Genomic DNA, 22,802 nt, shown 5'->3' on the forward strand with positions numbered 1-22,802 from the left:
CAGGGCGCCCGGAGCATGGCTCGCTGATGCTGATGTCCCATCCCTTCTGGTTGGCTGGCGGTCAGAAAGGATATCCTTTTAGGATCCAGTCAGGGAAACGTGACGGAGAACTGCGTGTGTGGATTAGGGTGAGGGTCAACCAGCAGAGACGGTACAAAAGGTCGGGAGGGACGGCGGTATCGAGCGTGGAGAAAACCCGAGGGTAGCTGGGGATACTGAGGGAACAGGGTGAGCGCAGGGACCAGGACAGTATCTAACAACACATCAGTTGCTGGCTTTCTGCCCATTTCCACTCTAGGTAGATAACCACATATAACATTTACATTCACAGATACGCGGCATCTTGTAGCGGAGTCACAGACATTGATAATTTTTAATATGGGTAGAGTACAGTACATGGTATCAGAAGATAAACCTGCGCCACTCCGCCACCATGTGGAGAAAACGTTTACTACAGTATATTTCCTCGTTTTCCGGTACATACCAGAGTGCTGTACCTGGATCCTGATCGGACCCAATGACTTCAGTTCCCAGTTACTTCTCGGGGCGATTGTGACTTCTCTCCGCCCTCCCCTGCCCGACGCAGAAGCCGTGTGTGTTACTAATACATAATAAATCCAACAGCGAATTCAGGGCAAATTTAATTTTGATTGCTTACAATCTATAGAGGTCATTACTAAAAGAGTTTGGGACAAATTCTATGCATACAGTTGTAAACCAGGCAGAGATCGAGCTCGAAAATGGGGAAGAAAGACCGAGAAGAGATTGGAGAGCCGGGTATTTATTCTTTGGAGCGCAGGAGACTGAGACACGAGTCCTGAAGAAGGGTCTCAACCTGATACGTCGACTATCTATTCATTTCCACAAATGCCGCCGAACACGCTGAGTTCCTCCAGGATTTTGTAGGTGTTGCTTTTGGACTTCCAGCATCTGCAGACTTTCTCGCGTTTATGACATGACTTTATTGACGAGTGTAAAATCACGAGGGGACGAACTTAATCTTTTTTCTCAGGGTTCGGAATGAAGAACTAGAGGGCATTGCTTTAAAGTATGTGGGAAAAAAATTTAGTAGGAAATTGAGGGGCATTTTTTTTTACTCACAGAAGACGGTATCTGTGTAGAATGATCTGCCAGAGGGAAGTTCAAAAACAACTTTTAGAAGACATGGAATCATAGACCACTACAGCACAGAAACAGGCCATTTGGCCCATCTGTTTCATGCCTGTTATTCTGGTTAGTTCCATCGGCCCATACCTAGACCATAGCCCTTCATTCTCCTAAATGTTGAAATCGAACCCATATCCACTTCCTCTGGCAGCTCGTTCCACGCTCCCACCATCCCGAGTGAAGTTGTTCCCCTGAGGTTCCCTTTAAAAGTTCCTTTTTCTCCAGCCCTATACCTTTCCCACCCACCTGGTTTCACCAATCGCCTTTTAGCTCGACCTCCTTTCTTTCTCCCCAGCTTATTTATTCTGGCGTCTTGCCACTGCCTTTCTAGTCCTGAAGAAGACACTCGACCCAAAAAGTTGACTATTGGGTCAATGACTATTAATTTTCATAGAAGCTGCCAGACCTACTGAGTCCTTCCAGCACTTTGTGTATGTTCTTCTTAATTGTTTTACTTTTCACCCTTAGCCCATGACCTCTTGTTCCAGTTTCACCCAGCCTTGGTGAAAAAGCTTGTTTGCAATACCCTAGGTATACCCCTCATAATTTTGTATACCTCTATCAAATCTTCCCTCATTCTCCTACACTCCAGGGTATAATGTCCTAACCTATTCAGCCTTTTCCCTTAACTCTGGTCCTCCATTTCCAGCAACATCCTTGTCAATTTTCTCTGTACCCTTTCAAATAGCATACTCTTTAGCATACATTTTTCTTATACTTCAACATAACATAGAAAACCTACAGCACAATACAGGGCCCTTGACCCACAAAGCTGTGCCGAACATGCCCTTACCTTAGAAATTACCCAGGATTACCAACAGACCTTTATTTTTCCTGAGCTCCATGTACCTGTCCAGGAGTCTCTTAAAAGACCCTATCATATCTGCCTCCACCACCGTCGCCAGCAGCCCATTCCACACACTCACCACTCCGTGTAAAAAAAAACTTACCCCCGACATCTCTATACCTACTTCCAGGCACCTTAAAACTGTGCCCTCTTGTGCTAGCCATTCCAGTCCTGGCAGAAAACCTCTGACTAACCACACAATCAATGCCATCATCATCTATCACCTCTCATCCTCTGTCACTCCAAGGAAAAAAGGCCAAGTTCACTCAACCTATTCTCATAAGGCATGCTCCCCAATCCAGGCAACATCCTTGTAAATCTCCTCTGCACCCTTTCTATTGTTTCCACATCCTTCCTATAGTGAGGCAACTACAAATGATCACAGTACTCCAAGTGGGGTCTGACGAGGGTCCTATATAGCTACAATATTATCTCTCAGCTCCTAAACTCAATGCACCATATGCTTTCTTAACCAGAGTCAACTTGCACAGCAGCTTTGAGTGTTCTCTGGACTCGGACCCCAAGATCCCTCTGATCCTCCACACTGCCAAGTCTTACCATTAATACTATATTCTGCCATCATATTTGACCTACCAAAATAGCATCCTAACTCCTGTCCTCAATACTTTGATTTATGAAGGCCAATTTGCCAAAAGCTCCTATTACAACCCTATCTACCTGTGACACCACTTTCAAGGATTTATCTACCTGTATTCTGAGATCCCTCTGTTCTTCTGCACACCTCAGTTCCTTACTGTTCACTGTGCAAGTCCTACCCTGGTTTGTCCTCCCAAAGTGCAACATCACACATTTGTCTGCTCTAAATTCCATCTGTCATTTTTCAGCCCAGTTTTCCAGTTGGTCCATATAATTCTGCAAGTTTAGATAGGCATCCACACTGTCCACTACACCCCCAATCTGGGGGTCATCCACAAACTTGCTGATCCAGGTTACCACATTATCACCCAGATTATTGATATAGATGACAAACAACAACTGACCCCGCACAAGCCTCCAGTCAGAGAGGCAACCATCTACTACCACTCTCTGGCTTCTCCCACAAAGCCAACATCAAATCCAATTTACTACCTCATCTTGTATGTCAAGTGACTGAACCTTTTTGAACAGCTTCCCATGCAGAACTTTGTCAAAGGCCTTGATAAAGTCCATGCATATGACATCCACTGACTTTCCTGATAATCTCCTTGAAAAACTAAGATTGGTTAGACATGACCTGTCATGTACAAAGCTATGTTGACTATCCTTAATCAGGTCTTTTTAAAAAAATATACTCCTAAATCTGATCCCTTGGAATACCTTCCATTAATTTACCCACTACTGACATCAGACTATAATTTCCCTTCATATTCTTAAAGCCTTTCTTCAACAGAACATTAGCTGCCCTCCAGCACTTGTGACCAAGACCATTTTAAATACTCTGCCAGTGCTATGCAACTTCTGAACTAGCCTCCACAAGTTCCAAGGGAACACCGCAGGGTCTTATCCACCCTAATTTGCCTCAGTAGTAAACACCTGCTCTTCTGTAGTCTGTAAATGGTCTATGGCCTCACTGTTGTTTTGCATCAGTTCTATAGACTTGGTGTCCATTTCCTGAGTAAATAAAGACACAAAAAACTCTATTTAAGTTTGCCTCATTTCATTTGGCACCATTTCAAGTGAACCAATTTTGTCCCTTTGCTAACTTTTTTTCTTAATATATTTAGAAGCCCTTGGGATTACCTCGTCTTGTCTTTTTCTTAATATTCCTTGAAAACCCCCTAGGTTCCCTACATCTGTACAGGAAAATACTGTACAAACTCTGTACTCTCAATATTTCCCTTTTGAAGACCTCCCACTTATCAAGCATCCCTTTGCCTGAAAACCTGCCAAATTCTTTCTGATGCCACCAAAACCAGCCTTTCTGCAATTTAAAATCTCAGCTGAGGACCAGTCCTGTCCTTCTCCATAATTATCTTGAAACTAATGGAATTATGATCACCAGAATCATGTTCGCTTGCACAAACTTGTCACCTGCCCTGTCTTGTTCCCTAATAGGAGATCCAGTATCAGACTCTATGCAGTTAGGACCTCTATTTATTAAGGAAACTTTCCTGAACACATTTGACAAGCTTTCTCCCATCAAATCCCTTTACAGTGCGAGAGTCCCAGTGAGTATGTGGAAAGTTAAAATCACCTTATTTTACTTGCTAGTCTGCTATCTCTCTACAAATTTGTTCCTCTAAATAATACTGTTGGGTGGTCCATAATTCCATTAACATGGTCGTCACTTTTCTATTCCTCAGTCCACCCATATTACCTCAGTAGATGAGCCCACCAGTCTGAGCACTGCTGACATATTCCTTGACTAGTACTGCCACCCCTTCCCCTTTAATACCTCCCGATCAGGTCTAAAAGAACTGAATCCTGTCCCTCCTGCAACCGTCTCAACAATGGCTATAACATAATTCCACCTCTCACTGAAGCAGATGCAACTCAGAACATTCTTCTTGGCATGCTCAACCTATTTTGGTTGGACAAATACACGAATTGGAAAGGTTCAGGAGGTTATGAGCCAAACATGGACAAAATGGGACAAACTTGGATGAAGCATTTTCGTCAGCAAGGACTAGTTGCACCCAAGGGCCTATTTTCAAATTGTAGAACTATAACATGGTTAGTGGTATATACGTGCTGCAATGGACTTGTATCAGTTGGCCTGTCTGTGCTACACTGTATAACTATTCCCATTAACTGAAAACTAACTTACCACAAATCATGCTTAAAAACAGTAGTTTTGCAGGTTTTGCTTACTGAAACACCAGATTCAGGATTAACAGTCAGAGAACACTACAGCAGAGGTGAAGGTGGTGATGAATGGGCAGATGGAGCACTTCAGCCACTTGCAGGGATAGGAGCTGGGAGGGACAAATGGAGCCATCCCTGCAAAAAAACAGAGTGTGGGGAGGTAAAGCTGTGCTTGGTGGTAGGATCCCTTTCGAGACAGCAGAACTTATGCAGTATGATGTGTTGGATGTGGAGGCTCACAGGGTGGTAGGTAAGGACAAGAGGAACAGATGAGTCGTGATCCTATTGAATGGCGGGGCAGGCTCTATGGGCCAGATGGCCTACTCCTGCTCCTATTTATGTTCTATCACTGTTAAGGCTGTGGGGAGATGGGGCAAACATCCTAGCACCTCTGCACCATCTTATTTACATCTTTCTTCTAGGTAGGTGACCAAAACTGGGCACGATACTCCAAACAAGGCTTCTTATACAACGTAATGTCCGAAACCTTGTAATCAATGCATTGGCCTTCAATGTACCAAAAGCTTTCTTTAAACCCTATCTATCTGTGACAGCACTTTCAATGATTTATGGATCTGTATTCCAGATCTATCTGTTCTACTGCACTTCTCAGTGCCCTACCATTTACTGTGTAAGCCCTACCCTGGTTGGTCCTCCCAAAGTGCAACATCTCTCACTTATCTGCATTAAGTTCCATCTGCCATCTTCTCAGTTGGTCCAGATCCCACTGCAAGCTCTGATAGTTTTCCTCACTATCCACTACACTACCAACCCTGGTCTCATCTGCAAATAGTTTACCACAATGTCATCTATATCAATGAGCTGGATGATAAACAAAAAATGGACCCAGCACCCATCCCTGTAGTACACCACTAGTCACAGATCTCCAGTCAGAGGCAACCATCTACAACCACTCTCTAGCTTCTTTCACGCAGCCAATGTCCAATCCAATTTACCGCAACTTGAATGCCAAGTCACTGATCCTTCCTGATCAACCTCCCATGTGAGACCTTATCAAAACCCACGTAGACAGCATCCTCCGTCTTGCCTTCATTAGCTTTCCTGGTAACTTTCACGAAAAACTAAGATTGATTAGACACAACTTACCACGTACAAAGCCATGTTAACTATCCCTAATTAGTCCCCCTCTATCCAAGTTCTTCGGTGTTATCATTTCAGGGAATTTGTCCTGAGCCAAGCATGTAAGTGCAATTATAAAGAAATCACAGCAGCGCCTCTACTTCCTTAGAAGTTTGGGAAGATCGACATGACATCTAAAACTTTGACAAACTTCTATAAATGTGTGGTGAAGAGTATATTGACTGGTTGCAACATGGCCTGGTAAAGAGACAAAAGTGCCCTTGAATGGAAAATCCTACAAGTAGTGGATATGGCCCTCCCACCATTGAGCACATCTACACGGAGTGCTGTCGCAGAAAATGTGTCCACCATTCAGGACCCCCGCTGCCCAGGAAATGCTCTCTTCTCGCCGCTGCAATCAGGAAAGTGATACAGGAACCACAGGACCCACACTACCAGGCTCAGAAACAGTTATTACCCCTGAAGCATCAAGCTCTTGAAACAATCACTTGCCCCCATCACTGAACTGTTCCCACAATCAATGGGTTCACTTTCAAGGACTCTTCATCTCATGTTCTCAATACTTATTGCTTATTTATTTTTTCTTCTGTATCTGCACAGTATTGTCATCTTTTGCACACTGGTTGTTTGTCCATCTTGTTGGGTGAGGTCTTTCATTGACTCTTTTGTTTCTTGGATTTACTGTGCATGCCCACAAGAAAACAAATTTCAGCATTGTATATGATGAGGTACAGTATCTATTTTGATAATAAATTTATTTTGGAACACCCTCATTTCCAATAAATAGGCACAGTTACTCATTGATCTAGAACTTTGTGTATCATAGTGATCTGATTAATAAACAGCAACGCATGCCCAGTCCCAAGTCTTCAATAGTAATTTATTCTTTATCTGACTTCAGGAAATGTTGACGCATTGGAAATATCTCTCTGAACAAACATCAAGAGCCACAGCAGCATGTTGTACTTTAAGCACTGCTAGGATGTTGGGTGTTTCACACAATTCCGACAGCAAGAACCTGCAAAAGCAAAAGACTAATTTCAGAAACATTTTATGCAAATGTTCTACCCCAAATGTGTCACTGATGAGTGAGCATTGCTTCACACAATTGGCCTGACCTCTAGTCTGTGCTAAGTTAAAGGATCATGGAGAGACTATTAGGCCTTTAGATTGTGCAAGATTGCTTGGTTAATTAGATATAGTGGACCTCACAAGGAGATATTTTACTTCAGACACAATCTGTGCCAGCATTTATTACCCTTTGGAAAGCAGTGACTTTTATCAGCCAGCTTTTGACATATTTTTGATAGTAATTAACATTCTATTAATGTTGCAGACACAGGTCAGATTTGGCCATTGAGCCCAATTTCCTTTCCTGAAGGGACAACAGTCCTCTAGTTCTATGCTTATTATTACAGGTACCAAATACTTACTCCAGATGTATTTGATGAAACTGAAATGCTGTGGTGGGATTGAATTTGATTAATCACTCACAATGCTTTAGTACCACTGGTGCCCAAGTACATATCCATATCAGAACTATGATTCCACTTGCTGTGTCATGGAACAGAGAACATCACAGTGGGCTACAGGTCCTTTAGCCTACTACACTGTGCTGACATTTTAATCTATTCCAACATCAATCTCTTTCCTCCTACATAGCTCTTCATTCTTATATCATCCATGTGCTTATCTGTTTCGTAATGTACCTGTCTTTGTCATCACTTCAGGCAGGGCGTTCCACATACCCACCACTCTGTAAAATATCCGAACTCTGATATCTCCCCCCGCCCCATACTTCCCTCCAACCACTAAACATGATGCCCACCCTATCAGCTTTTCTGCCTACATTGGATGACTCCTACAATGACTTTCTTTGATTATTAGGAACTGTCAAATCACAACCTCCTCTTAACATAGCAATTCTTCAAACTCAGCACCACCCAACTCCCTCGCAACAACTCAAATAGATATCCTCTGGTCTTTACTTTTGACGTCAAGGGACCTATGAGAGACCAAATCCAATCAATCACTCTTCCCTTTGCTCTTAACAGATCATGCCACTGGATATGCATTAATGTTTAGTCCATCCTGCTCCCTCACCCCCATGTAATTAGCATACAAAAGCTCTTACCCTATTAGGACTCTTCAGGGTCACACCGAATCTTATTCACATACGTCTTTTTTGTCTGCAATGTATGTTACAATCTCTTGAGGCGTCATTAACTTTTCTGCATCTGCATCAGGAATCTCAAACCCTGCAGCAGAGAGAAGAGAAGATCAGTAGTTCCTAGGAATCAGTAGCCTGGTTTTTAGGGACCACTCCTCAGCTGGCTGAACAAATGCTTCTCAGCATCACTCTCTATCAGTCTCATCATTCTAGGTGGCAATGTACGTGGATGTGAACTGTCGCAAAGGAACCACGGCAAGCTGCTGCAGGTAGATGAATATTCAAGCCGGATAGGATTCAACTGCCAATCAAGCAGACAGCTTCTACAAGTTTCATTGCTGCACCCAACCAGTAAAAGGATGGCAATCCATTCCACTCCTAACCTTGCAGATGGTGGAAAGTGTCCAGCAAATCAGGAGGCCAATTACTTGCTACAGAGCACCCAATCTCCAATGTAAACCTGCATTTACATTACAGGTCAGTAAGCTATGACCAAAGGTGATGATGTTGATATGGGAAGTAAGGGGATGGTGGTTCAGTCTTGGCAGTGATGTTTAAGAATAGTCATTGCCCAGCATGTGTAGCACAATATTATTTGCTGCTCAGTAGCTTCTAGGACTTCCTGCAAGGGGGCACTAACTACTTTATTATCCATAGTAATGGCACTGAGAGCTCAAATAAGAATTAAAGATAACAAGATCCAGGCTCACTCATGATAACCAGAAATCCATTCGATTACAGGAATACTATACTCACAAATCAGGGAAAAGGGACACAATTCAGAGAAAATTTGCAAAACTGATAAGATGTTCACAATCAGGAAAAGGAAGTGAGAATAAAGATCTTACCAAACTCATCTTCCATAGCCATAATGATCTCCACTTGATCCAAACTGTCTAATCCCAAATCTTTCATAAAATGGGAACTTACTAAAAGCTTTGAAAAGAGAAAAGCTTTGTAAATACAAGAGGCTTCCAGATGTACAAGTAATCACCCACAAGGAATCAATGAAGAAAACCAATCTAACCAGCAACAAATCACTCCAAGAAACCAAAAGTAATTTTTTCTTATATTTCACGTTTAGCCTATTTAAGCCTAAATCTGCCTTTAGAACAATTCCTAATCTCCTGCTTATTTCACTGTTACTCTTTCCCTATGCCCAACACCCCTTAGGTCTGGATCACCTTATTGGATTGACTTCCTTGTAGGCAATTATGACAAACCAACATTTATCATTCTCAGTGCTGAGATGAGCTATTTACTCCAGCTCTTAATTAGTTTACTCCAAGTGCTATCTATGGCTGGCAATGAGACCTGATGCCTCCAGATAATTAAAGACTGCCAGATATTAATCCACCAACATACCACTATGCTACTGTACCCCCTTAGCTAAGAGGGCATAACGACAGGTTTTATACATAAGCACAAGAAATTCTGCAGATACTGGACATCGAAAACAACATAATACATATATGTTATACATGCCTGCCTGTAAAACCAATTGGTTAGAAAATAACATCATCTCCAATGCAACGGCACCACAGGATTAAAATGCACAATGGATTTTCCCCCTGGATTTACATATCACCCTCCTCTGCCAGTTCCATCTCACCAAAAACTATAATGTTCTGCAGAGACCTTACATAACATGTAATCAAACTACAAAATAACCTGCTTTTACCCAAAATGTATAAAAGCATGTTGGAAACATGCAGTGAGTTAAGCAACCTCTGCAGAGAATCTGATTCACAACAGAACCCTTTGTAGCTGTTGGTCAGCTGGCTGAGACAGACTGTTTCTCCCACCCCCACATGGTGTTACCTTATATTATTAAGTTCTCTTATGATACATTCCCACAGGAAAATAAAGTATTAATCCTACATATGAAAATGTTTCTGTACCTCATCAGGGTTAATTTTGTCATACAATTTTAACACATACAGTACTCGATCTTGGATGCTGTTCAGTGAAAGGGGAGGCAGATCCCCATACTGGCGACATGTCTGATGGAACAAACCGCACTTCTGCAACAGGGGAAAACAAGATGATTTTAAAGATGTGAATAACAGTCTAGTACAATCTAAACAATAACTACAATGCAAAAATATATGGATGAAACAGGGATTAATGTGCAGTCACTCATATAGAAGACGGCCAACCGATAACCAGCTGGAAGAGATGTCATCAAACTACTTACTGAAAGTCAAGCTGCAGCATATCCCTTCAATTCTGACAGATGTTCACTGGCCCAAAATATTAATTTGTTCTCTAAGTAGGTACCATTTGTTAACCTGAAGTTCCATCATTTTATGTTTCAACCTGTTTGATGGTTGAACCAGCAGCCTCAGTTCATAAAAACACTGGAAGTTGTTTAAGCAATTTTCTTCAGCTAACTGGAGACGGACAATGGCATTGGAAGCAGCATGTCACTAATTTGAGATGATTTTGAAGCAAGCAGTATTCTACTTAAAACTACGTGGCTACTGGTTGGTGTTGGATAAAAATTGGCCAGGACCGAGGCAAACTTCTGATCATTCTGGAAAGAGGCTGCAGTTATCCATCAACCAAAAACACTAACACAGATCTGCACAGTAATTTGACCTTTGCACTACCAGACTTCTTCCAAATCTGACCAATTCCCTTTTTACAACCACCCTCCCCCATCTGGCTGAACAGGTCCTTATCCTCAACAATCTTTCTTTCAGCTTCTTCAAGTTCAAGGTGTAGCCACTGGCACCCGCTTGGTAGGTGTACTGATACTGCTTCCTGTACCCATGCTGAGTTTGTCAATTTCATTAACATTGCCTCCAATTTCCACTCTGCCTTAAATTCACAATCTATTTCTGACACCACTCTCTCCTTTCTTGATCACTCTCCACCTCTGGAGACAAACTGTCTACTGACATCTTTAATAAGCCAACAGATTCCCATGGCTACCTTGACTATACCTCTGCCCACCGTCTCCTATAAAAATGTTATTCCCTTTTCTCAGATCCTTCGTCTCCACCCCCTCTGTTCCCAGGATGAGGCTTTCCTTTCCAGGGCATCACAGATGTCCCCTTTCAAAGAACAGGGTTTTCCTTTCTCCACCATTGATAATACCTCTCCCACATCACCTCTATTTCCCACACATCTGCTCTCACCCCATCCTCTTGCTGCCTTAACAGGGATAGGGTTCCTCTTACCTTCACCCACCACCTCATTAGTCTCTGCAACTTCTGTCAACTTCAACAGGACCCTACCACCAAACACATCTTTACCTCCCCCCCACCCAAACTCTTCCCTTGTCCATTTGTCCTTCCCTCTAATCTCCCTCCCAGCACTTACCCCTGAAAGCAGCCGAAGTGCTTTACCCGACCATTCACCTCCATCTTGGGGCCCAAACAGTCCTTCCAGGTGAGGCAACACTTCACCTGCCAATCTGTTGGATTCATCTACTGAAACCAGTGCTTCCGAAGCAGCCTCCGTTACATTGGTGAGACAGCTTTTGTCGAACACCTCCGCTCCATCCGCAAAATTTCCCCAAGAGCCAACCATTTTAATACTCATCAGCTTCCCATTCTGACATGTTGGTCCCTGCCTCCTCTTCTGCCACAATGATGCCATTCTCAGGTTGGAAGACCTTATCTTCTGTCCAGGTAGCCTCCAAGCTGATGGCATGAACATCAATTTCTCCATCCAGTAATACCCACCTTCCCTCTTCTTCTATCCCCACTCTGGCCTCTTATCTCTTCTCATTTGCCTATCCCCACTCCTCCCTTTTCTCCACTTTCCTTTGCTATCAGATTACTTCTCCAGCCCTTTATCTTTTCCGATTATTACTTCCCAAATTCTTACTTCATCCTCCCTCTTCCACCCGACTTAACCTTTCACTTTCTACCTTGTCCTCTTTCCCCTCCCCCACCTTATTCTAGCATCTTCCTTCTTCCCAGTCCTGATGAAGTTGACTCTTAATTCATTTCCATAGTCATTGCAGCATTGTGTGTCATGGACCAATACCATTAAGCAAGGTGTCCATGGACCGCAGGTTGGGAACCCTTGATATGTGTTCTTCCATGTTTGCTGTCATACATTTATCACTCTTTTTGTATGTTTGATAGAACTAATTTAGTCTAATAATTTTCATATGGTCAAGTGCATACAACTTTTTACTTGCCTTCATCCTACCCGAGGGCGGTCGACCTGCTGTTTTGGATATACTCTCACTTCTTCCTTTTCCACTTTATTTTCCCTGGTGCTGCACCTCTCACCAGTCTGAATCCTGACCCAAACCGCTCTCCTGCTACCATCTTGAAGCTGACTCTTCCTTAAAACAGCCTTTCCCTTTGTACTCCTAGCATCCTCTGAATGGCCAATAAGCCGTTCATCATCGCTGTCCAACACCAGAGCTTATTCTTATTGATATCCTTCCTATACAACCGATCCAATCTAGTGCCAGGCTTTGGAAAGCAGTTTTATTTCCTTACCCTCTCTGCATGTGCCTCCTTGAATATTTGATTTATAAAAAGCCTTATTACTTGTCATATTATTGTTGGCAATTATATTATTATGGCCTTGACAGAAGCTGGACTGTGACAGATATTCACTCCCATCTCACATTTGCTAAGCTTGCTTTTAAATAGCAACTTATGGAGAAGAGTATGTAACTGAGTATGCGCCATGAGGCTTGCTTCACCCTTCACCTTCTAAGGGTGCAAAGGGTTAGGGCCCATCCCAAATGTCCACTCCCTCCCTAATATAGCACGACATCCTTTAGAGCACTATTGTCAAATATGGTACAGTGATGGATCCACTCAATTATAATCCTTGCTCCTGATTATAAAAGGAAAATTGTTATCGGAAACTGCATTTGAAACACACGGGTTGCAAGAACGTCCTTTAAGGAATCATACGGCCCAGTCTGCAGAGGCTAAAACCCTAGAATTATGTCTAAAACAAGACAAGAGAACCAGTCTTCATATGTACTGACTCTGATTATTTTAGGAATATGATAGAAAGAGATCTTCCTATCTGGTCAACTGCTGGATGGAGAGAACACAAAGGTAAACTGCTTTCGCATTGATTTATGAGTTCTTATTGACTCAGACATTAGCACTGGAGTTACACATTCCAGGACAAACTACAGGCCTCTTACAGCTATGGTAATAAAGTACCAAAACAAGCTGTCAAGATGGACCTTACTATAGTAAGGGAGGCCAGGGTTTTCGTAGTAACTAAGCAACAAATAAAAAATAACTAAGATGATGTTTGAAGAATTCTCCCAGATACAACTGAACCCAATCTCAAAGTAGTTCCAACACAGTACAAACATGATGCTGATGGTGAAGGCAAGGTTTGGGTTTGCCACCCTAAAATAGACAAGCAAATACCCCCTGCCCACCAAGGGGAAGCATCGATTCAAGAAGTCCACCAAGGAATCGGACACAAATATGGTGACGGACAAGCCACTCAAACAAAATTAGCCACGTTATACTGGTCACCCTACATGTTGAATGATTGTAAGCAATTCATTCCTGGCATATAATAAAAGAGCAGTTGCAAGACCACCTTCTATAAAATCAACTGCACCAATGCAAGTGTAGAAATGGATTATATAGACCTATTTCTGGCATCCCAAGGTACACCACCTTATGAGAAAACTAGTTAGTATATTCTGCTGGTAATTGATCTTTGTATGGGACATATGTGGTTTGTCTCCGCAACTTGTAGTGAGATCGCAAACATCACAGCACTCCAAAACTCCAGAGTCCCACATGCTGGTACCCTCACCTGCATACATGCCAGTCGAAGGTTTTCCTTCATGGCGAGGGATTTCAAGCGATGTGAATAAACAGGCAGGAGTGAAGTGCAACACTCCCTACCAGCTGAGTGAAGGATTCTAGAGATGAGGTGAGACTTGGAAAAACGTCTACTCTAGAGGCAAAGCAGACTGTGCCTGAAGTACAACAATACACCAATTGTGAAAAAAGGTGTACACAAGAATCAGGCCAACCAGCACCTATACCCAATACAACTCTCCTCAAATTACTGGGAGCTTATGGGAATTCAAGAGAAAACAAAAGAACATGACAAGAAATTTTGGAGATCACAAAAAGGGGACTGTGTCCCAGGAAAGAAATTCCATAAAAATAATTCCAACCCTAGTTTGAGTTCTAGATGGAAACTTCCTTGTTTCATTACCCAGGTTGGACTGTGGTAATGAAGACCAGGAGGGGAAACAAGACTGTAAGTAATCTGTCTCCATAGAAAATATCAAACCTGCCCCAGCAGGATTTACACCTTTGACTTTTAAAACCATCTCTTACTAGATTTTGTGTGTTACATTATATAATGGTGGAAGACTTGCCAGGAGGAGAAAGATAGCTACCCCTCAGGAATGTTACACTCCTGATCACTTTTTACCTATTCTGTTGTGACTTCTTCAGAAATGCAGATGTAATCCTACAGCCTTCAGCCTGCAAAGCGTTATACTGTCACAAGGTAGAACTATTTGAATGCGTTTCACTTCTTATTTGGGTAAAAGCATATATTGCATACGTGGTACCCCTACAATGAAGTAGGACCATTAGGCTCACTGCTATTCATGTCATATTTGTTACAAGACCTCTTTTCCATAAATGCTGCCTGGCCTGCTGAGTTCCTCCAGCATTTTGTGTTCACTGCTTAGATTATCAGCATCTGCAGATTTTTTCTTGCTTGGGACTGGATTACTACTCTGCGAAGTCTCTCCAGGGATGCCTACGCTGAAGTTTAAACCTTTGCTTCAACGGCAGTTCAGTGAAACACTCTCTCACTGCTCCCCCACCATTATCCCTGCTTCTCTCCAACTCTTTGACCACGTGCTTACCCAGACCTGCAACTACAGCCATGTATCCTTTCAGGGAACATGCATTCGCGGCCAGCTTGTGCTTTGGAAATGGTTTACATTTTAGAACTGGTTTGTAATTGGGAAATGTTTAAGATAGAAATCCTACCAGTTTTTAATGCGTTGTGTGGATATAAACATATATCACTGTAAATAAATTAACTGTGCTTTAAACTACTTTGTTAGTTGGAAATACCTTCTCCTTGGTAGGGAGGGGGGACCCACCAATCGACCAGTGGGTATCGGCATCTAAACTCGCCATGGAGAATAAACGCAGGAGTAAACTATTTGTTGAATATTGGGTAGATTCAGTATAAACTCCCTTTACTGAGAGTATTCATGGATACTTATACCCAATAGGGCTTAACGTCTTCGTCTGAATTTAAAACTCAGAGTCAGCAAGCCCAACATCATCACAGGCTGCTAATGCTGCCAGTATACCTGCCAAATAATTCCTCCCTGCAACACATCTTCTACTTTTTGTCTGGCTCAACACTGAAAAAACAGATCCTGGTGTCCTCTTACATCAGCAACACTTTCCTCTCCTTTGTTTCTTGTGCCACACTCTACCCACCAAAACACCATAAAAGTTCCCTCATATTTTAATTGCTCTCTTCCCCAAACCTCTGCACAGTGCAACATCCCATCCTTGGTGATTTCAAACTCTTGATTTATTTTGCATTCTCTTTAAAATTCATCACTCTGCCACATGTCCTGAAACATTTTTTCAAAGTAAAGCCCATTGTCTATGTTGTATGAAACAGGTGAATTAATTATGGGGAGCAAGGACATGGCAGACCAATTGAATAATTACTTTGGTTCTGTCTTCACTAAGGAGGACATAAGTAATCTTCCAGAAATAGTAGGGGACAGAGGGTCCAGTGAGATGGAGGAACTGAGCGAAATACATGTTAGTAGGGAAGTGGTGTTAGGTAAATTGAAGGGATTAAAGGCAGATAAATCCCCAGGGCCAGATGGTCTGCATCCCAGAGTGCTTAAGGAAGTAGCCCAAGAAATAGTGGATGCATTAGTGATAATTTTTCAAAACTCGTTAGATTCTGGACTAGTTCCTGAGGATTGGAGGGTGGCTAATGTAACTCTACTTTTTAAAAAAGGAGGAAGAGAGAAACTGGGGAATTATAGACCGGTTAGCCTAACGTCGGTGTTGGGGAAACTGCTGGAGTCAGTTATCAAGGATGTGATAACAGCACATTTGGAAAGCGGTGAAATCATCGGACAAAGTCAGCATGGATTTGTGAAAGGAAAATCATGTCTGACGAATCTCATAGAATTTTTTGAGGATGTAACTAGTAGGGTGGATAGGGGAGAACCAGTGGATGTGGTATTTTTGGATTTTCAAAAGGCTTTTGACAAGGTCCCACACAGGAGATTAGTGTGCAAACTTAAAGCACACGGTATTGGGGGTAAGGTATTGGTGTGGGTGGAGAATTGGTTGGCAGACAGGAAGCAAAGAGTGGGAATAAACGGGACCTTTTCAGAATGGCAGGCGGTGACTAGTGGGGTACCGCAAGGCTCAGGGCTGGGACCCCAGTTGTTTACAATATATATTAATGACTTGGATGAGGGAATTAAATGCAGCATCTCCAAGTTTGCGGATGACACGAAGCTGGGTGGCAGTGTTAGCTGTGAGGAGGATGCTAAGAGGATGCAGGGTGACTTGGATAGGTTGGGTGAGTGGGCAAATTCATGGCAGATGCAATTTAATGTGGATAAATGTGAAGTTATCCACCTTGGTGGCAAAAATAGGAAAACAGATTATTATCTGAATGGTGGCCGATTAGGAAAAGGGTAGGTGCAACGAGACCTGGGTGTCATTATACACCAGTCATTGAAAGTGGGCATGCAGGTACAGCAGGCGGTGAAAAAGGCGAATGGTATGCTGGCATTTATAGCGAGAGGATTCGAGTACAGGAGCAGGGAGGTACTACTGCAGTTGTACAAGGCCTTGGTGAGACCACACCTGGAGTATTGTGTGCAGTTTTGGTCCCCTAATCTGAGGAAAGACATCCTTGCCATAGAGGGAGTACAAAGAAGGTTCACCAGATTGATTCCTGGGATGGCAGGACTTTCATATGAAGAAAGACTGGATGAACTGGGCTTATACTCGGTGGAATTTAGAAAATTGAGGGGGGGATCTGATTGAAACGTATAAAATCCTAAAGGGATTGGACAGGCTAGATGCAGGAAGATTGTTCCCGATGTTGGGGAAGTCCAGAATGAGGGGTCACAGTTTGAGGATAAAGGGGAAGCCTTTTAGGACCGAGATTAGGAAAAACTTCTTCACACAGAGTGGTGAATCTGTGGAATTCTCTGCCACAGGAAACAGTTGAGGCCAGTTCATTAGCTATATTTAAGAGGGAGTTAGATATGGCCCTTGTGGCTACGGGGATCAGGGGGTATGGAGGGAAGGCTGGGGCGGGGTTCTGAGTTGGATGATCAGCCATGATCATAATAAATGGTGGTGCAGGCTCGAAGGGCCGAATGGCCTACTCCTGCACCTATTTTCTATGTTTCTATCTCAGCCACTGTAATAAAATACTATTTCTATTTTGACAGCAACATATACTAACTTCCTGAATGTCATACTCTTCACACTCCCCTCACTTCACCAAACCCCAATTCCCTCCAAGTCCACTCCAAGAAAATGTCTGCCCTTAAATTTAATTCGTGATATTTTCAGAATTTTGTCTTTTGGCTTCATTTCTGCAACTACTGGTATGCACAACCAAATGCTTTCTCCCACTTTTCATTCTCCAGTTATTAAAATAAACATTCACCATTTCATTTCCTAGCTAAAGTGGGTATTTCCACTCTCTTAATAGAAGACTGCAGATTTGAACAGTAGTAACTACTGAATCGTGGCTTCACACTTTGACCGTATTGTCTTCTCCCTACTCACTGGGACAAAATTCTAGGTTGCCTCACACTCACTCACTCTACAAGACCCAACGCTGAACATATCTGCTCCTCTACTATCCCTTGGTCTCTTCTAACTCACCTCATCACAAGATGCATCCTTTGATTTGATTACTACAAAATTTCTGGCAATCCAATTTCCCTTTTAGCCACTTATAGTAACTGACAGATTCACAATGTACCACTTCCCTCACCTTTAATCACCACCCATTTCCTCAACTTAAAAAAAAAGCCACCTTTGTGAACAATGCTCTTTTCAGCCTTTGCTGTATGAAATCCCCAAATCTGTAATCACTTATTCTGGAATTCTTTGTCTGAATATCTTCACACAGTGTTGTTTCCTGCATACAATTCTCTCTCCTGCTCAAAGACATCCCTTAAAACTTACCTCGCTAACAAAGCTGTTAATGATCTGATCTTTTATCTCCTAAGTAGATTCAAGGTGTGGTGCAACATAGAAACAGGGCCTTCAGCCCACTTTATCCATGCTGACTAAGGAGCCTTCCTCAGCTTTCAATTGCCTCTCAACCTTTCCTATCTCACCAAACTTCTTTTAAACACTAATTGTACCCATCTCTACATTTTCTCTGGCAGTTAATTTCATAATACCAGAATTATGAGTCTGGTAACATCACCTTGTGAGAAACTTGCCATCAGGTCTCCTATAAATCTTTCCCCTCTTACCTTAAACCTATGTCCTTTACTTTTAGACTCCACTACCTGAAGAATTGGACTGTGAATATTCACCATGATTTTGTAAATCTATACAGGTTCAACCCTTGGCCTCTATCCCTCCAGGGAAACCAATCGTAGCGTATGCAATCTCCCCTTGTAACAGAAGCTCTCCACAGCCACCACCATCTTTACGAATCATTTCTGCACCGTCTCTAGCTCGATCACATCATTTCTACAAATGTAAATCAGAGATGCACACAATATTCCAGGTGCAGCTTCTCAAAGTCCTGAAGTAGCTGGACTCTGATCTTTTTGTTTGAACACTCATGGGAAGCACTTGGGAGACATTTTCACTATGGAAGCGATACAATTTGCCATCTCTCACTCAGGTCCACTCCAGTACTTAATAAGATCATAGCTAATCTGATTGTCAGCCTTGACTCCACACTCTTATTATGATAGCCTTTCACCTCCTTAGCAAGTGGGCAACCCCTAGTTCCAGATTCTCCCAGAAGCGCAAAGAGCCTCTTCACATCTGTTTGGTGTACAGTATTTCAATTTAGCTATTCTTTATTATTCACTCATAAACACATAGGACAAGATAAAGCAGACTGAGAAAATTAGCCATGAATACTTTCAATAATGCAGTAGGCTTGAGGGTACTGTTCTCCAACTTCCCCACAACTCTTCCATTCTACGTATTAGTAAAGTAAAGCATCTGAGAAGGCCTTCCAACACACCAATGCCCTTCACTAAATAAGAAACATAACAGATGTTGTCTCACTAATTCTCCAAAGACATGAAGCACGTTTGCATTCAATTCACCTGTAATAAACAATAACAGTCAGCTCTCCCAATCACTTGTACATTGCTTTTTGCAGAACACTGCAAGATTTTGAAAGCTCTGCAATCGCCCACCACTTACATTTCCTACAAGAACGGAAAAGCTCATTTTTCCAAATTATATTCCACTTGTCAGATCTTTAACCAAATTATAACCCATTTCTCTTTACAACAACCTCATATTCCCCTCACAGTTTACCTAAGCATTGCTGAAGTTGTTATTCGAGGCTCTGAATTCACAATAAACACTATATAAATGCAAATTTCTTTCTTGCCCACCCTACACTTTCACTTAATCGTCCTGACCTTGGCAACGGACAGGACAGAGATCAATGGCACTTCTTCCAAGTCTGAACCCTGGTTTCAAGGAATGACTGCAGAAAATTATCCGGACGGAACGGAGTACTTACCAGGAACCCCCAAGAACCCCACATCACCCCACCCCCACTCCAGTGTGGGTCCCTGCCCGGGTTAGAGTCACGCTCTAGCTTTCTCATTACCTGAGCCGCGCTCGATGCAGTGGGAGCCTGCCGGCTGAAACCGTGGAAGAAGTTTCTGCCGGCCAGGACAGGGAGCTGGGTCCCGTACACCAGGCCTGTCCTTGGCCCACCCCAAGGTTGCGGCCACCGGCGGAGGCACCGAGACAACACACGCGACGCCATCTTGGTCGGAATTCCAGCGTGCACCGCGGCGCTCATTACACAGCTTTAGTTTAAAGGACGCGCATGCGCATGCGAAACTGCGCTGCCCCGCTTCCACGGTAGGCGGCGCAGCTGAGCGAGGCTGAGCGGACCGAGCCCGCACGCTGGCCATGCCTCCGCCGTTCAATGTTCAGCACTGATCTTCCACACCAGCATTATTTTTGTTCTCTCCTGATACCTAACTTACAGAAACTGATCAGTGCCGTTAATGACGACCAGTGCTGAATTCCAAAGTCAGCATCCTCTGATTAAAGAAATTCCTTCACACTTCACTTCTAAATGGGCTTTTCCCTGGTTTAGAGAATTTGGACCCTCCTCCTTCAGCTCTGAACTCCTTTACCAGGGGAAGTGTCTATCCTTCAGGGTCTGTAAGGGTGCTTAATGTCAACTGTCCATTTCCCTCCTCAGATGCTGCCCAACCTGCTGATTTCCTTCAGTGCCCTTTTCAGTTGGTTACAGCTGCAGCTTAACAGTTCCAGAGATGCAGGTTCAGTGCTGACCACCAGTGCATCCCGACTGGATGTTGTATTGTCCCTTCACATGCTCTAGTTTCCTATCGTCTTAAATATGGTGCAAGCCGAGAGACAGATTGATCGCCGTAAACCAGCCCTACTGTGCAGATGAGGGATAAAATCTGAGGAGTGTTGAGAATGCAAGGAAAATAAAATGGAATTAGAGTAAGATTAGTGCAAACAGGTGCTCAGCGAACCAAAAAGCCTGTTTCTCTGCTGCCACCCAGATGAAATCTCCACATAGATTACGCATTTGCCAAAGGAGGTCTGGGAAAGGATGCAATGATCCTTGTTAACATTTGCCCTGAGTAGAACATAGAACAAAGATATCTGCAGCACATTACTGGCCCTTCGGCCTACAATGACATGCCCACCATGTAACATACTCTAGAAACTGCCTAGAATTTCCCAACCACATTTTTCTAAGAGTCTCCTAAAAGACCCAATTGAGTAGCTACACGCAGAGGATTCTATGCACTACAGATGGTTCCCAAGGGCCTGTGCCATATTTAGTTAAAGAAGCACTTTGAGCTGTCCAAAACGTGTTGGTCTTCCAATGTAAGGAGATATCTACAAACCCCATTTCCAGAAAAGTTGGGATATTTTCCAAAATGCAATAAAAACAAAAATCTGTGAAATGTTAATTCACGTAAACCTTCATTTAACTGACAAAAGTACAAAGAAAAGATTTTCGATAGTTTTACTGACCAACTTAATTGTATTTTGTAAACATACACAAATTTAGAATTTGATGGCTGCAACACATCAACAAAAGTTGGGACAGAGCCATGTTTACTATTGTGTTACATCACCTTTCCTTTTAATAACACTTTTTAATCGTTTTGGAACTGAGGATACTAATTGTAGTAGATTTGCAATTGGAAATTTTGTCCATTCTTGCTTGATATAAGACTTCAGCTGCTCAACAGTCCGTGGTCTCCATTGTCTGATTCTCCTCTTCATGATGCGCCATACATTTTCAATAGGAGATAGATCTGGACCGGCAGCAGGCCAGTCAAGGACACGCACTCTGTGTCTACAAAGCCATGCTGTTGTAGCCCGTGCAGAATGTGGTCTGGCATTGTCCTGCTGAAATAAGCATGGGCGTCCCAGGAAGAGACGTCGCCTTCATGGCAACATATGTCTCTCTAAAATCCTAATATACGCCTCAGAGTCAATAGTACCTTCACATACATGCAACTCACCCATGCCGTGGGCACTGATGCACCCCCATACCATCACAGATGCTGGCTTTTGCACCTTTCACTGATAACAATCTGGACGGTCGTTTTCCTCTTTGGCACGGAGAACTCAATGCCCATTTTTTCCGAAAATTAGCTGAAATGTGGACTCACCTGACCACAGCACACGGTTCCACAGTCTTTCAGTCCATCTGAGATGAGCTCTGGCCCAGAGAACTCACCGGCATTTCTGCATAGAGTTGATGTATGGCTTCCTCCTTGCATAATACGGTTTCAAGTTGCATTTCTAAATGCAGCGACGGACTGTGTTGAGTGACAATGGTTTTCCGAAGTACTCCCGAGCCCAGGTGGCTATAATTGTCACAGTAGCATGACGGTTTCTTAGGCAATGCCGCCTGAGGGCTCAAAGATCACGCGCATTCAACAGTGGTTTCCGACCTTGCCCTTTACGCACTGAGATGTCTCTGACTTATCTGAATCTTTTCACAATATTATGTACTGTAGATGTTGAAAGACCTAAATTCTCTGCAATCTTGTGTTGAGAAATGTTCCTTTTGAACTTACTAACAATTCTGTCACGCCATCAAATTCTAAATTTGTGTATATTTACAAAATACAATTAAGTTGGTCAGTAAAACTATTGAAAATCTTTTCTTTGTACTTTTGTCAGTTAAATAAAGGTTCATGTGAATTAACATATCACAGATTTTTGTTTTTAATGCATTTTGGAAAATACCCCAACTTTTCTGGAAATGGGGTTTGTACAAGTGAATGTTTGCTGACTGGGACATCCCAGTTGTACAGTATATGTTAAGGAACACATTGAAGCTCCATACAGCCATTGCAAATGCTTTATTTAGAAGAACCACAGTTCAGAGATATGTCAGCACTGCAGACTGTGGGCTGGACCATGTGCAACAGTTTCTTAAACACGAGAGGTACCAACAACCTCTAAAAACAATATATTGATGCTATAA

At 42.8% G+C, this 22,802-nt stretch overlaps 1 protein-coding gene across 1 annotated transcript; it reads right to left on the reverse strand.

Annotated features, from left to right (window-relative positions):
* Nucleotides 1–6,656: 6,656 nt before the first annotated feature.
* Nucleotides 6,657–20,142, reverse strand: LOC134351870 (acyl carrier protein, mitochondrial-like). Its single transcript, XM_063058710.1, has 5 exons — nucleotides 19,911–20,142; nucleotides 9,992–10,114; nucleotides 8,939–9,026; nucleotides 8,055–8,178; nucleotides 6,657–6,938 (listed from the first exon to the last, which is right to left on the reverse strand). The coding sequence occupies exons 1-4, from the start codon at nucleotides 20,106–20,108 to the stop codon at nucleotides 8,087–8,089; spliced, it is 501 nt and encodes a 166-aa protein (XP_062914780.1). The 5' UTR covers nucleotides 20,109–20,142; the 3' UTR covers nucleotides 6,657–6,938; nucleotides 8,055–8,086.
* Nucleotides 20,143–22,802: the final 2,660 nt, after the last annotated feature.

The sequence above is a fragment of the Mobula hypostoma genome, chromosome 9 (genome assembly GCF_963921235.1).
Source record: "Mobula hypostoma chromosome 9, sMobHyp1.1, whole genome shotgun sequence".
Classification (NCBI taxonomy): Eukaryota; Metazoa; Chordata; class Chondrichthyes; order Myliobatiformes; family Myliobatidae; genus Mobula; species Mobula hypostoma.

Coding starts and splice junctions, on each gene's coding strand:
- LOC134351870 (XM_063058710.1), bottom strand. CDS start 20,108: ATGAGCGCCGCGGTGCACGCTGGAATTCCGACCAAGATGGCGTCGCGT. Junction 10,115..19,910: donor CTGCATCGAGCGCGGCTCAG/GTAATGAGAAAG, acceptor CCCCTGTTGCAG/AAGTGCGGTTTGTTCCATCA. Junction 8,179..8,938: donor GGCTATGGAAGATGAGTTTG/GTAAGATCTTTA, acceptor TCTCTGCTGCAG/GGTTTGAGATTCCTGATGCA.